The sequence below is a fragment of the Myodes glareolus genome, chromosome 4 (genome assembly GCF_982192425.1).
Source record: "Myodes glareolus chromosome 4, mMyoGla1.1, whole genome shotgun sequence".
In the NCBI taxonomy this organism is placed as follows: Eukaryota; Metazoa; Chordata; class Mammalia; order Rodentia; family Cricetidae; genus Myodes; species Myodes glareolus.
In genome coordinates, this window is record NC_142029.1 from 5,488,092 (window position 1) to 5,500,593 (window position 12,502).

The window sequence follows — 12,502 nt, forward strand, 5'->3', positions numbered from 1 at the left end:
CACTTGGTGGAAGGAGGAAACCAACTCCCAAAAGCTGTCCTCGGACTTCCACATGTACCACACAGACACACATGTACACATGTACACACGTACACACACACACACACACACACACACACACAAAAACACAATTTAAACAAGAGACCTGGAAGATGCTGACTGCAGAATTACTCCCACAGACAGAATGAGAACCTACCCTCGGTGTCTAAGGAAAGCACAACAGGTGAGCTAAATGACGGCTAACCGTGAAGCAGAACAGCACCAGCTATTAAAAATGAAAACTGCTCTATAAATTATATTTGTCTCTGTGCATGCGCATATATGCATATGCGTGTAGCATGTGTGTATATGTACAGGTATGTATTCATGTTTTTGAAATAGGGTCCTATTCCATAGCCCAAGCTGGCCTGGAACTTACCATACAGCTCAGCCTGGCCTTGAATTCACAGCAATCCACCTGCGTCAGTCTCCTAACGGCTGGGATTACAGGTGTAAACGACCACATCAGGACTGATGTGCAACTTAAACATTTTATCCATTTATTTGTTAGCATATAGGCGTTTTGCCTGCATGCACATCTGGCACTATTTAAATGCTGGGTGCCCTTGCAGATCAGAGAGGGCACTAGGTACCCTAAAATTGGAGTTTTAGATGGTTGTGAGTTGCCATGTGGGTGCTGGGAATGAAAGAGAAGCCAGTGTTCTTAACCACTGAGCCATCTCTCTCTACTGATGCATGATATCTTAACAAATCAGAAGCACGGTGACTCCTGAACAAAGACATAGCGACTGTAAGTGAAGAGACCCACTGTTTAGGGAGTCAGCAGGAGGGCAAAGTGGGCTCAACAAAAGATGTCATGAGGCTGGGGAAGTGTGTTGAAACTGGATGAGTGAGTCACACACAAACTGGCCGGTGGTCCACAGGAAGATGCACTTGGGGCTCATAGTTTTGGTCGGACAGAAGTTACTTCCCCACGGATACACTCATAACTTCCAGAGCCACCCCTCATAGCTTACTCCTGGAGGACAGGACTTCTTAAGGGGACAAGGGTCTGCTGCTATGCAGAAACCCTCAGAGGGTGAGGGCTGCCCCTGTCTCTGGCTGGGGATTGAATAGAGGGTTCTGAACATACTGGGCAAGCGCTCTACCTCGGGGCTCTATCCTTCACTCTCAATTCTCCTCCTGACTGCATATCTGCGGCTTGGATAGAGACGAGGCCACAGGGGGAAGATTCTGCAATTAACTGACCACTAAATCTGAATGCGGTGTGCTTCCAAGGCCACCACAGACACAGGTTGCTTCTGAGGGAGAGGGTCAGCTATATATCACCCGGACTGATTCTTGCTTGTTACTTAGAAAGTCCAGCTCGTCTGTAATAGTTCATGTACACGCGTGTACATACTTGTGCACACGTGTGTCTATCCAGATGGGGCTCTGGATAATTGATGGTCAGTGAAAGACTTTGGTGGGCTGGACATCTTGCTCCTTTAAAACATGATCCTCCCTGGCCATGGTTTCCTTGGGGACCAAGGATCCTGGGGGAGTCCCAGACATCCCACTCCTAAGTCAACCAAAGCACATTTCTATGTGGAAATGGATCCTGTCCTTTAAACAGCAGTACGGATAATCGTGATGGTGGCCAGAAGCCGCTGGTTCACAGTGTGGGTGGGACTCCCTGTTGGTTTGGCTCACTCTTTCTTGTTCATCTCTTACATGATAATGTGGGCACACCACACAAGACAGCATTAGACTCATCGTTGGTCAGGATGCACATGCCACATACTCCCTAGCCTTAGCATCATTGCTCTTCCATCTCCTCTACCAGTGTTACTAGTGTCAGGGGAGAGTGTTGACTGTCTAACCGACTCCTCATTCTCACCCTTATCCCTATGAACCCAGCATCTACACTGTAGTTTGTGACTTTAAACCATGTACATAGGGTTGGTGGGCTTTCGGTCAGGCCTGGAGACCTGAACTGGATCCCCGGACCCCACACGGTGAAAGGAGGATCAACTCCCACACGCTGTCCTCTGACCTCTGCAGGAACACTGTGGCATAGGCATGCCTATTCATATATATGCACATGCAATAAATACATAATGCAATAAAAATTTTAAAGGGACCTGAAAGGTCATTCGGTAGATTAAAGAGCACTTGTCATTCTTACAGAGAATCCCAGTTCTGTTCCCAGCTTGCGCATGGCAACTTACATACAAACATGTATACACCTTGTCTTAGGGTTTCTATTGCTGTGAAGAGTCACCATGACAATGGCAACTTACAAAGGGAAACATTTAATTCAGGCTGGCTTACAATTTCAGGGGTTTAGTCCATCATTTTCATGGTGGCATGCAGGCAGACAGTGCTAGAGAAGGAGCTGAGAGTTCTACATCTTGATCCAAAGGTCACAGGAAGTGAACTGTATCCCACACTGGGCATAGCTTGAGCACAGGAGACATCAAGGCTCGCCCCCACACAGACACACTTCTTCCAACCAGGCCACACCTCCTAATAGTGTCACTCCCTATGGGGGGGGGGTTCTTTCAAATCACCAGACACATAAAATAAAAATAAATAAATATTTTTCTTTTTAAAAAACTCACAAAGAATATACATCATTCCACATAATTCCCTGCTGCAAACAGAACTTCAGATGGCTTTCCTTGGCTGCCACTGGTTGTATGTGGTATGGACCCTACCTTTGCCCTCAATCTTGCCTCCTTTGGTAGCTTAAACACGCCACCCCATCTGGTCCTCTTGCAGCTTTCTGCTAATGAGCCGGGACACTTTCTCCTGCTGGGCAAGCTCACTCCTCTCCACTCCCAGGCCTTAACCCCATTCTGTTCTGTTCTGAATGGCTCAGTGGAGACAAAGTCCTTGCTAGTTTCCTTGTTGGTGACATCCTTGTTCTCCCATAGCCAGCCCCAGGGTGGGTGGTACGGCTGTGCCCACCTCCTCCCTCAGTGCCTGGCACACACACACTTAGCAAACCCTCAGATATAGTCACCAGCTGGCTAAATGGCTGGAAAATCTCACGTGTGTGTCTGGCAAATGACACCTGGAGTTTTCTCAGTTTTCAATGGGCAGTGCTTAATTCTCCCACAGGAATTTTGGGTGAAGAGGATGGTACAGGAGGGGTGGCAATAAATCATAGCATAACCGAGGTTCACGGTTAAAAAAAACCCTCTCTGTATAGAGGGCATAATTATGTGTATGCAGACATGTCTGCTTGTCTGTGTGTGCACTGAGCATGTATGTGCCAGAGCCAGAAGAGAGTACCATGTCCCCTAGAGTTGGAGTTGTAGGTCATAGTAAGCCACCTAATGTGGGGGCTGGAAATTAAACTGAGGTCCTCTGCAAAAGCAGTAAGTGTTCTTAACCTCTGAGTTGCCCCTCTAGACCCTACTAGAGACTTCTCACTGGTGGTGTTGAAGCCTTCCAACAACTGCAGGGAAACAGAAAACAGCCTTCCCATGACAGAGTCAAGAAAACTGAGGCTTGGAGCTTAGTTGATCTCCAAGTTACTGAGTTAGGATGCTGACTTGGGAGTTTCTGATTCCGAAGGGGAGGCAGGAAGGAAAAAGCCGGAAGCCAGGCAGGCCTGACCTGAAAGGATGGGTTCAGAGCACGGGTCACCGGAATGTGCTGTCTTTACTGATTTAGCAGGGCAGGTTTATTCAGGCGTGCACACAGGATACAGGAAGGAGGCTTCCTTCCGGGGTCTGACCTAACCTGAGTGGGAAGACCCCTTTTCGGAAGAGGAGATCAGGGTCCAGGGAACAGAGGCTGACTGGACTCTGCAGATCCTCACAGATTAAATAACTTAAAACAAGCCAGTCATTTCCTTGTCATGTCAAACACCTTTGCCTTTGTCTCAGTGGATTCATCTGGAGTAGCTGGGCACCAACGTTGATTGAGAGGTTACGAGGCAGAGGGAAAGAGGCACCAGGCTGTGCGTCTAGCACTCCAGACACCACCCTGGCCTCAGCCTGTGCGAGATCTGGAGTGGATCAATTGTTTTCTCCCCGAGTCACAGACTCCTTCGTTCCCGAGAGGAAGGGGCTTAGTGATTCTCACACGGAAGGGGACAGCGGATTTTCTAGGGGTTATTCTGAATCAATGATCCAGATCGTCACATGCAGGAGGAACATGAGACTCCATGAAGAAGACAGAAGGTTCCAAATGCATTTCCCATCCCACTGGCAGGAACCACTGCTTATTCTACCACACTCTTTGGTTTTCAGTCGGGATCTCGCTATGTAGCCAAGGCTGGCCTCAGATTCAAGGTCCTCTGCTTCGGCCTCCCGAGTGCTTGGACTTCAGGTGGGTCACCACACCCAATCCACATTAGTTCTCGAAAGAGAGTGAGGCGTCCACAGCCCGCCAGTCATCCTTGGACGAGGCCTCATGTTCTCTCATCAGGACGGCCGCTTGCCCAGGCAGTTCCCACCGAAAAGTGCTCCAAGTGTTTGAACAGTGACTCTTGCTCTCAGGCAAGCGTGGCTGACTAGTCACTGCCCTTCATGACACCTGAAGCGTGCTGAAGGGGACAACGGTCACTGTCTGTGGCCCAGTGTTGGCTCCTTCTCCCCAGTCAATGAGTCACAGGGAAAGACGGGCTCCCGTCCCTGCCAGAGCAGCTGACAACACCAGTGACCTGGTCCCCAGGTACAGAGTGCCGACCTTAGCTGGTGAGATGCTCATGCCTGACCCCAGAGCAGCAGGTGACAAGAGGGCAGGGGCGCTGGTCCCAGAGCCCAGGGCACTGAGTCCTCCCTGTGGCTGGACTCAGCACGGCCCTGGCTTGTCAGGTTTCCTGATTCCTCTCACACCCCCACAGTCTGGTTCTCCTGGCAATTCCAAGAGCTCTCAGATAAGCCAAATTCTAGCCCATTCTGCTTCTGACACAGCGGGAAAGTAGGTTTCTGCCTCTGTCCTCAAGGTGGCAGTGTGGTACACACGCCACGGCATGGTCGTCCAACACCCTTCTATTTTATGCAGATCCCAGGAACACAAGTGAGCAAGCATGCCAACCTCATACACGGACGAAAGGAATTTGGGGTGATGCCTCCAATAACTATCACTTCTATAGTCTTTTAGTTTACATTGGTGGAATCTCCAGCCTTCTTTATTGGCTAGTCTCCTTAAAAGTATGGGGTACTTGGGGGTCAGAGAGATGGTTCAGCAGTTAAGAGCAAGTATTGCTCTTGAGCAGGACCCAAGTTTGATTCCCAGCATCTATACTAGGCAGCCTAAAACTGCCTATAAATTCAGCTCCAGAGGATCTAATGCCTCTGGCCTCCATGGGCACCTGTGTGAATGTGGTATACATGCATCATTGGAAATAATAACATAAATCTTCAAAAAATAAGGGGTATTTCTTAGTTTGCTTACTATTGATGTGGCAAAATACCACATCATGATCCAAAGTTGGGTAGGGAAGGATTTAGTTCATCTTATAGCCCGTCATGGTGGGACGTCAGAGCAGGAATTCAAGACAGGACTGAGGAGAGATCATGGCGGAGTGTGCCTCCAGGCTTTTTCAGCCTGTTTTCTTATATTACCTAGGTCCATATAGCACGGCTTATGATGGGCTAGTTCCTGTCACATCAATCATCAATAAAAAGGATACCCCGATAGACCAATCTAATGGAGGCATTTTTCCGATTGAGGTTCCCTCTTCTCAGATGACTCCAGCTTGTGCTCAGTTGACAGAAACCAGCCAAACAGAAAACTAACCAATGCAGTACTTGAGTCTTTTGCTTCAGCTGCTGGCTTTGGAGGTAAACTCCTAGGGCAGGGGACATCTCTAACTCTCTTTGGTCTTTTGGTGCCTTTTCTGTCTCATGGATAGTGTTAGATGTCTCTGGAATGTATTCCTATTTTCATTCCCTTCAGAGCTCTCCCCCAAGAGAGTGTTTTCTAAGACCCCAGTGGATTTTTGTGGTTAGTGTAAACCCCACCAATATTAACTCTACAGTCACTACGGAACTTAATTTATAACAGTAGGAGGCTAGCAATAATAACAACCCATAAGACAGGAAAAATGTGACAATATTGTATAATGGTACTTATTGATTATGTCTGAAATTTTCTATTAGTATTTCACACTGTGGTTGACTAGGAACAAACCGTGGAGAGAGACAGCATGGAAAAGGGAGCTCATGTACCCCTCTTCCCCAAGCGAATTCCTGCTCCCAATGGGGAGTTTCCCAGGACACACACAGCTATGCCAAAATCTTTGTGGACCCCAACTACTGCTTTTACCTTTTTCTCTAACTTTTCTTTCTTGCCCCAACTTGCTCCCTGGAAAGTAAGTTGGATTGAGTTGAATATGAAAGTCAACATGTTATTGGTTCCTCACAACCAGCCCTTTGATCTTGCGGTCACTGAGACTCCACCAAGGTCCTCGGGGCTAAAGACTGCATGAAACCAGATAAGTGTCATTGAAGTTGATCTTGAACGTTACTTCTGGTTAAGTGTGGTGGGTTTGAACAAAAATGACTCTCATATGTTCGAATACTTAGTCTTCAACTGTTAGAACTGCTTGGGAAGGATTAGAAGATATGGCCCTAGGGGAGGAGGTGTGTCACTGGAGGTGGGTTTTGAGGTTTCAAAAGTCTATGCCATTCCCAGTCATCTCTCTGCTTCAAGATGTGAGCTCTGAGCTGCTGCTCCAGCACCGTGCCCACCAGCGCCGTGCCCACCTGCCTGCCGCCATGCTACTCCCACCGTGATGTTCACGGACTCACCCTCCGACATGGTAAGCCACAAATAAACTCTCTCTTTTATAAGTTGCCTTAGGAGCGATGTCTTAGCACAGCAATAGGAAAGTAATTAAGAGTAAACATCTTTGATGGATTCATCAAGGAACAAGTCCTCAAAAAATCTACTACTACATACTTCTAGTGACCGACAGATGCTCCACTGCATCAGGACATAAAAATAAAAGACACGCAGACCGCAGACCGAGGATGGACCTTGGGGTAGACCTCTTGCCGGATGTGTTAAAAGCCCCAGGCTTGATTCCCAGCACTGGGTTGTGGGATGGGGTGGGGGAGATAACACAAGGAAAAGCAATTGATCTTCCTAATTCATCATCCCGTGTGCTGTTTATGGTTAAAAACCGGACTGTGTGCTTCCTCCTTTTACCTACACCCCTGATGGACACCAGACAGCACATTCCCTCATCGGTCCAAGGCCACAGTGATTGGTGCCTAATCTGAGAGGCTGTGAAATTTCACCTGATTTAAGTTCGCTGGGCAGCCTCTGTGGAAACCCCCTTCAGATGGGTGGTTGAGGGGAGCCAGATGCTTAGAAGATTACGTGGGGAAAAAATGCACTTCATCTAAAACCAGAAGTCTTCCTACTCAGAGAAGATTCTTTCCCCTACTAGGAAAGTTGAGAACACAGTGCAGAACGGAATCTTAGCTTCTGGACCACAAAGGCAGTGGTGGGAGGACCTTTGAGAAGGGCTCTCTTGGGATTCTCACTGTGTGTTCCTTCCCGTCCCTGCTGGGAACATGAAAAAAAAAAAAAGAAACCTAACAACAGCTTCTTGCCAACACTTGATAGAGAGAATATTACCACAGCCCTCAAAACAGGAGAGTCAAAGACTTGAGCCCCACAACACAATGCTGTGTGTGGTGCCTCCCTGGATCCCAGGGCGAAGACAACATATCCAGAACTTTCTCTCCACCCACACAAGCAACTTGGCCTGCTACACACCTGTGAATCATTCCTATTGGCGGAATGATTGGGCATGTTTCATTTTAGATGATCTTTAACCAGCACTGTGACAGTCAGCAGGGACCACAGCTCTCTTGCTTGCTTTTTAGGTGCAGAGCTGAGACAGCTGCTAAGTGGTCAGAGCAGCGAAAAAGAGACGAGCGCCAACCCCAAATATCTGACCCGCTAGAAGAACTGAGCACGAGCCGTGGAGGACTTGAGTTTCATTCTGGGCAACTTGTCCATTTGCAAAGAGGTCAGGACTGACACCTTCCCTGGGATGGCTGACCCCTCGTGAGTGCTGTCATCCCCATGCATTTAGACGTCCCAGACAGGCTGACATTCTCATGATAAACTCGCTGGGAAGAGGAACAGGATTGGGATGCTATTGAGCTCACTGTTTTAGCTAGACTGGCTGGCCATGAAGCCGCGGCTCTTCCCCAGTGCTAGGACTACAGACACGCACTGCCATGTCTGGCTTCCTACATGGGTGCCAGGGACCAGAACTTGAATTCATCATCTTCATACAGCAAACACTTTCCTGACTGAGCCATCGTCCTAGCCCCTCACATGCCAGTATTATGAAAAGGTGCATCTCTGTGTGACTAGAAAATAAGTTAAAAATCTTGCTCTGTGCAAGTATACAATTCTTCGAGAATTCACTTCTTAAGTTTGTTAAAGCAACAACAGATTCTCCAAGAGAGGGCGAGTCTCCCCTGAGAGAAGGTAAAATCCATGGGAGGGGAAGCTGAAGAGCAGCAGGTTGTAGGGCTCCTTGGCAGGGCAGGGCCTTGGCTGTCTTCCCTGCCTGCTCCCCTGGGACTGGACTTAGGAGGGTGCCAAACAGCGCTGACCCTTCCCTCCCTAGGAACAAGAAAAAAAATTCAGATTTCCAAGGTCTCACTACTGTCCAGTGTCTCCCTCACCAGACACCTAAGCTGTGAGGTTCCCTGCCTACTCTGAGGCCTGACAACTTTAAGGAGAGCAGGGCAGAAGGGGGAGCGCATGAAAGAGGTTCTAGGTCTTGGCACTGTGACACGGCCTTTGTAAGACAAGCAAACAATTGTTTCCTAAGCTCCCCTCACCCTCAGGGTTTATCCATGGAACTGCATAGGCAGGGGAGCAGCAGAGATTTCAGGGGAGGGCCAAGGAGAGATAAAAATAGCCCTGGCTTCAGAGTGGAACTCTAAGTCCTATTGAGGACACTTCCAGACAGTTTTTCCTTTGGCCCATCACTACAAGAAACTCTCGCATACTGACAGCGTGCTAAGTTAACAGAGCCATGGACCCATGAGGCCTTCCAGGGGGCCCTGGGAGCCAGAGCAGGCAGGGCTTTGGGTCTACCACAAACCCTTCATCTTGGCTTAGAGAATTTCTTTCCCCTCAGGTCCCAACTCCAAGACCCCAATCCTCCGAGAAGAGCTGTCCCAGGGCAGTGAACTCACCAGAGTCTCTTCTGCGTTCCCATTGGCCATCTCCACCACTCTCAGGGCAGGGTCCACCTTCACCTTGGCACGAGCCATGAACTGAATGACAGAGGAGCTGTCCTGTGGAGGAAATGGCGCAGTTCATGAGACTCTTTTCAAACAACCTGGAGAATGATTCGCCCATGAGAGGGACTACGAGGAGCTGAGCTCTCAGGGTTCCATGATGATCCCAAGTGCATTTTATCACGCAACTAGCAGCCTCCCCATCACTGGTACCCACAAAGACATAGGCTTCCAGCCTCTCTTGAGAATCCCTTTGGATGGTGGAGGGTACAGAGGATTCTGCATTTGCCAGTACGGCACACATGCAAGCCTGTGTGTTGCGGTTTCCGAGGGGTGAGGGCCAGATAGCTGGTGATTGATACTGACATGTTCACAAAGAGTAGAGGATAAATAAAGCTGTTTAATTGTGTGCAACAAATCCCAGCCTGGCATTCCTCAGAAGGCATCTGATTCCCATTTTCTAGTCATCTTCTTGCCCTGACCACAGTCCTCAAAACCATGAAGGTTTAGTTAGCCTTAACTCTTTCTTTGCTCTTGAACGAAGCTCTCTGGAGGCTGAAGCCATTGGGCATTCAAAAAGGGATACCCGATGGAATGATGATGGGGATGTGTGTGGGAGACAAATACCCAGTTTGTAAATGGGGTCTAAGGGGAAAGAGGGGACCTTGGAGACTCTGCCTGTGGGGAGAAGCGGTTGGAAGCCTTGCTGTAGGCTCAGTTTCAAAGCCACAATCCAGATAACAAGCACATGGCTCCAAAGCCAGGACGGAGAAGATGTGGGTTGGCAAAGCTCAGGCCTCAGGACACTGGACGCTGTCTGTGGAGTCCCCTCGCTGCTCTGCGGGATGACTGGGCTCTGCCAGCCAGGTGTCTTTAGTGTCTCCATCTGCTCTGACTGAGTTCCTCTGTTATTTGAGGAAGTCACTAAGGTCAGAAATTTAATCCTTGGAGGCATATGCATGTGGAATTCAGGGCTAGGCTTCTGGCATTTAGGTTAGGCGTGGAGTATCCACGTGCTGAATGGCGTTCCCTGGGACTGGAACCTTTTCTCCAAGAGGGAGTAGAAGGTTTAAGCGATATAGGAGGTAAAGGAGAGAGCACAGTCTGGGAGGTGAAACTAGGCCGATTCTGGAAGCCCCTCCCAGTTTATAAAAGGAGTCAACAGTTGCTGGGGGGAGGGGAATCCTGGGGAAGGGTCTCTGTGGGGGAGGGGACCTTGGGGAAGGAGACTCTGACCAAATGTGGTAGAGCTGCCTGTAAGCAGTGCACAGAGCTCAAGGCTGCAGTTTTTGGGTTGTCACCTATACCTGGGTGGCTGTTTGACAGCTTCCAGTCATCCTAGCTCTGTAGTGGCCACAGCGAATACTCATTGGTTCTCCATGCTGCACTTCGGCCTCACTGCTACTTTGGTTTGTTGTGGATTTCCTTTCAGAGGTGAGTAGATGTCCCCCACCAACCCCTCTATGTGCGTGAGTGTGTTCACGTGTGTGTGCATGTGCGTGTGTGTGTGTGTGTGCGCGCGCGTGCGCGCATACACAAGCGCATGTGAGATGTCTCCAGGAAAAGTCTGTGACACAAAGGAAATGGTGTCAGTTTCCTGAGACCAGGAGTGACCTGTTCATACATCACCCAGTTCCATGCTCCCTGTGATCCTAACAGAAAATGGGTGAAGGTCGTCTCAGGATCAGCTGCCAACTTCGACCTACACTGTCTAAATCTACAAGAATGCAACAAAGGCCTCTCTCTCTAGATGTAAGTTCCAAGGGGATCCTTTGCTCATCACCCAGGAACCCACAGAGAGCACCTTGCAGCAGCACAAGGGGGCTACTGATGTTGTGCTTTACCTGGGGGTTGTGTAGAAATTATTGTCCTTTTAAACCCAGCTTAGGAGTTTTATGAACATTTAATGTGGTGTTTCCAGACAGACCAGGAGTGATGGGCTCCAGTGTGTGAGCTCCATTTGAACTATAGAGCCACAGATGTAGTGGCCAAATCTGACACTGTTATTAAAAAATTAATGCTAATTATGTATATTTGTGTGTGTGGGGGTAAGTGCACATGAGTGCAGGTGCCTGCAGAGGCCAGAAGAGGGAGGGCTCTGGCTCCCCTGGAGCTGGAGTTACAGGCAGCTGGGAGTTGCTATGTGTGTGCTGGGAACTGAGCTCTGTCGGGTCCTCTGGAAGAACAGTCAGTGTACTTAACTGCTGAGTTATCTCTCTAGCTCCCCCATATTTTTTCTTCTTATCACCCCCCTCCTTAGTAAAAATACATTCTTAAATGCTTCTTGGAGGATGGTCACTCAAAAGAATATTTCTGTTTCATAAAATCTTCCAGCAATTTAATAGTTTTCAAAATTTGGTTTCCTATATCCCCTATTTATCTTACCCTGAATTAACTACATAATTAGTGTGGAGTGTTGGGGGTCATGTACAGGCCATAGCCTACAGGAGAGGTCAGTAGACAACTTTCATTGGTCAGTTTTCTGCTTGCATCATGTAGATTGTGGGGATGGAACACAGGTAGACAGGCTTGGCCTCAGGTGCCTTTACCCACTGAGTCATAAAGCCGTCCTCTGATACTGTGTTTTATATTATGAATCATCGTTATCACCACCTTAGATATTAACAATGATAATGACGGTTAGGTTAAAGGCCACACAGATGAAGGGCTGGCATACAGCAGGCCTCTGGTGGCTGTGAAGAAGGCCCTAGGGACACTTCCAAAGACATCCTACCCTCTGATGATTTAAAAAATCAGACCCAGCATTTCAAAGGAAAACTAGTTGAGGTTAAAACAATAAAACCTCAAATTCCCTTGTCTGGAGTCAGACTTTGAGGTCAAAGGAAAATAAACACAACTCTAGGCTGAGGCCAGCCACAAGGTCTGTGTTGCCCCAAGTCCACAGGGAGATCCAATGGCTCAGGGACCATCTGGTCAACCTTCTAAAGGCACTGTGTTAAGGTCCAAGCCCGAAACACTGTTTTAGACTCCAAGGCAGCAGGGGTCCCACGTGGCTCCCAAGTCAGTCTTGTCACCAGCTGCAGTCTGGACCTGCTTCTGCTGGAGAAGCAGCCTCCCAGAGCTGTCACCTCCCTTGCCTAGGGCTCCATTGGTTTGGCAGCCTCCACAGCAGTTACTGGGATGTGGTCCTTGGTAAATATGGGAGGACTGTCATCCAAAAGAATATTTCTGTTTCCTAAAATCTTCCAGCAATTTAATAGTTTTGCAATTTTGGTTTCATGTATCCTCTATTTATTTTATATTTAATTAATGAATTAATTAAT

At 48.4% G+C, this 12,502-nt stretch overlaps 1 protein-coding gene across 1 annotated transcript in view; it reads right to left on the minus strand.

The window, feature by feature from the left end:
- The window catches only part of Itga9 (integrin subunit alpha 9), a 306,676-nt gene that overhangs the window by 17,271 nt on the left and 276,903 nt on the right, over window positions 1-12,502 (minus strand). Inside the window, exon 26 of the mRNA XM_048423214.3 lies at window positions 9,174-9,275. Coding sequence (XP_048279171.2) covers window positions 9,174-9,275 — 102 coding nt within the window. The remainder of the gene's footprint in view (window positions 1-9,173; window positions 9,276-12,502) is intronic.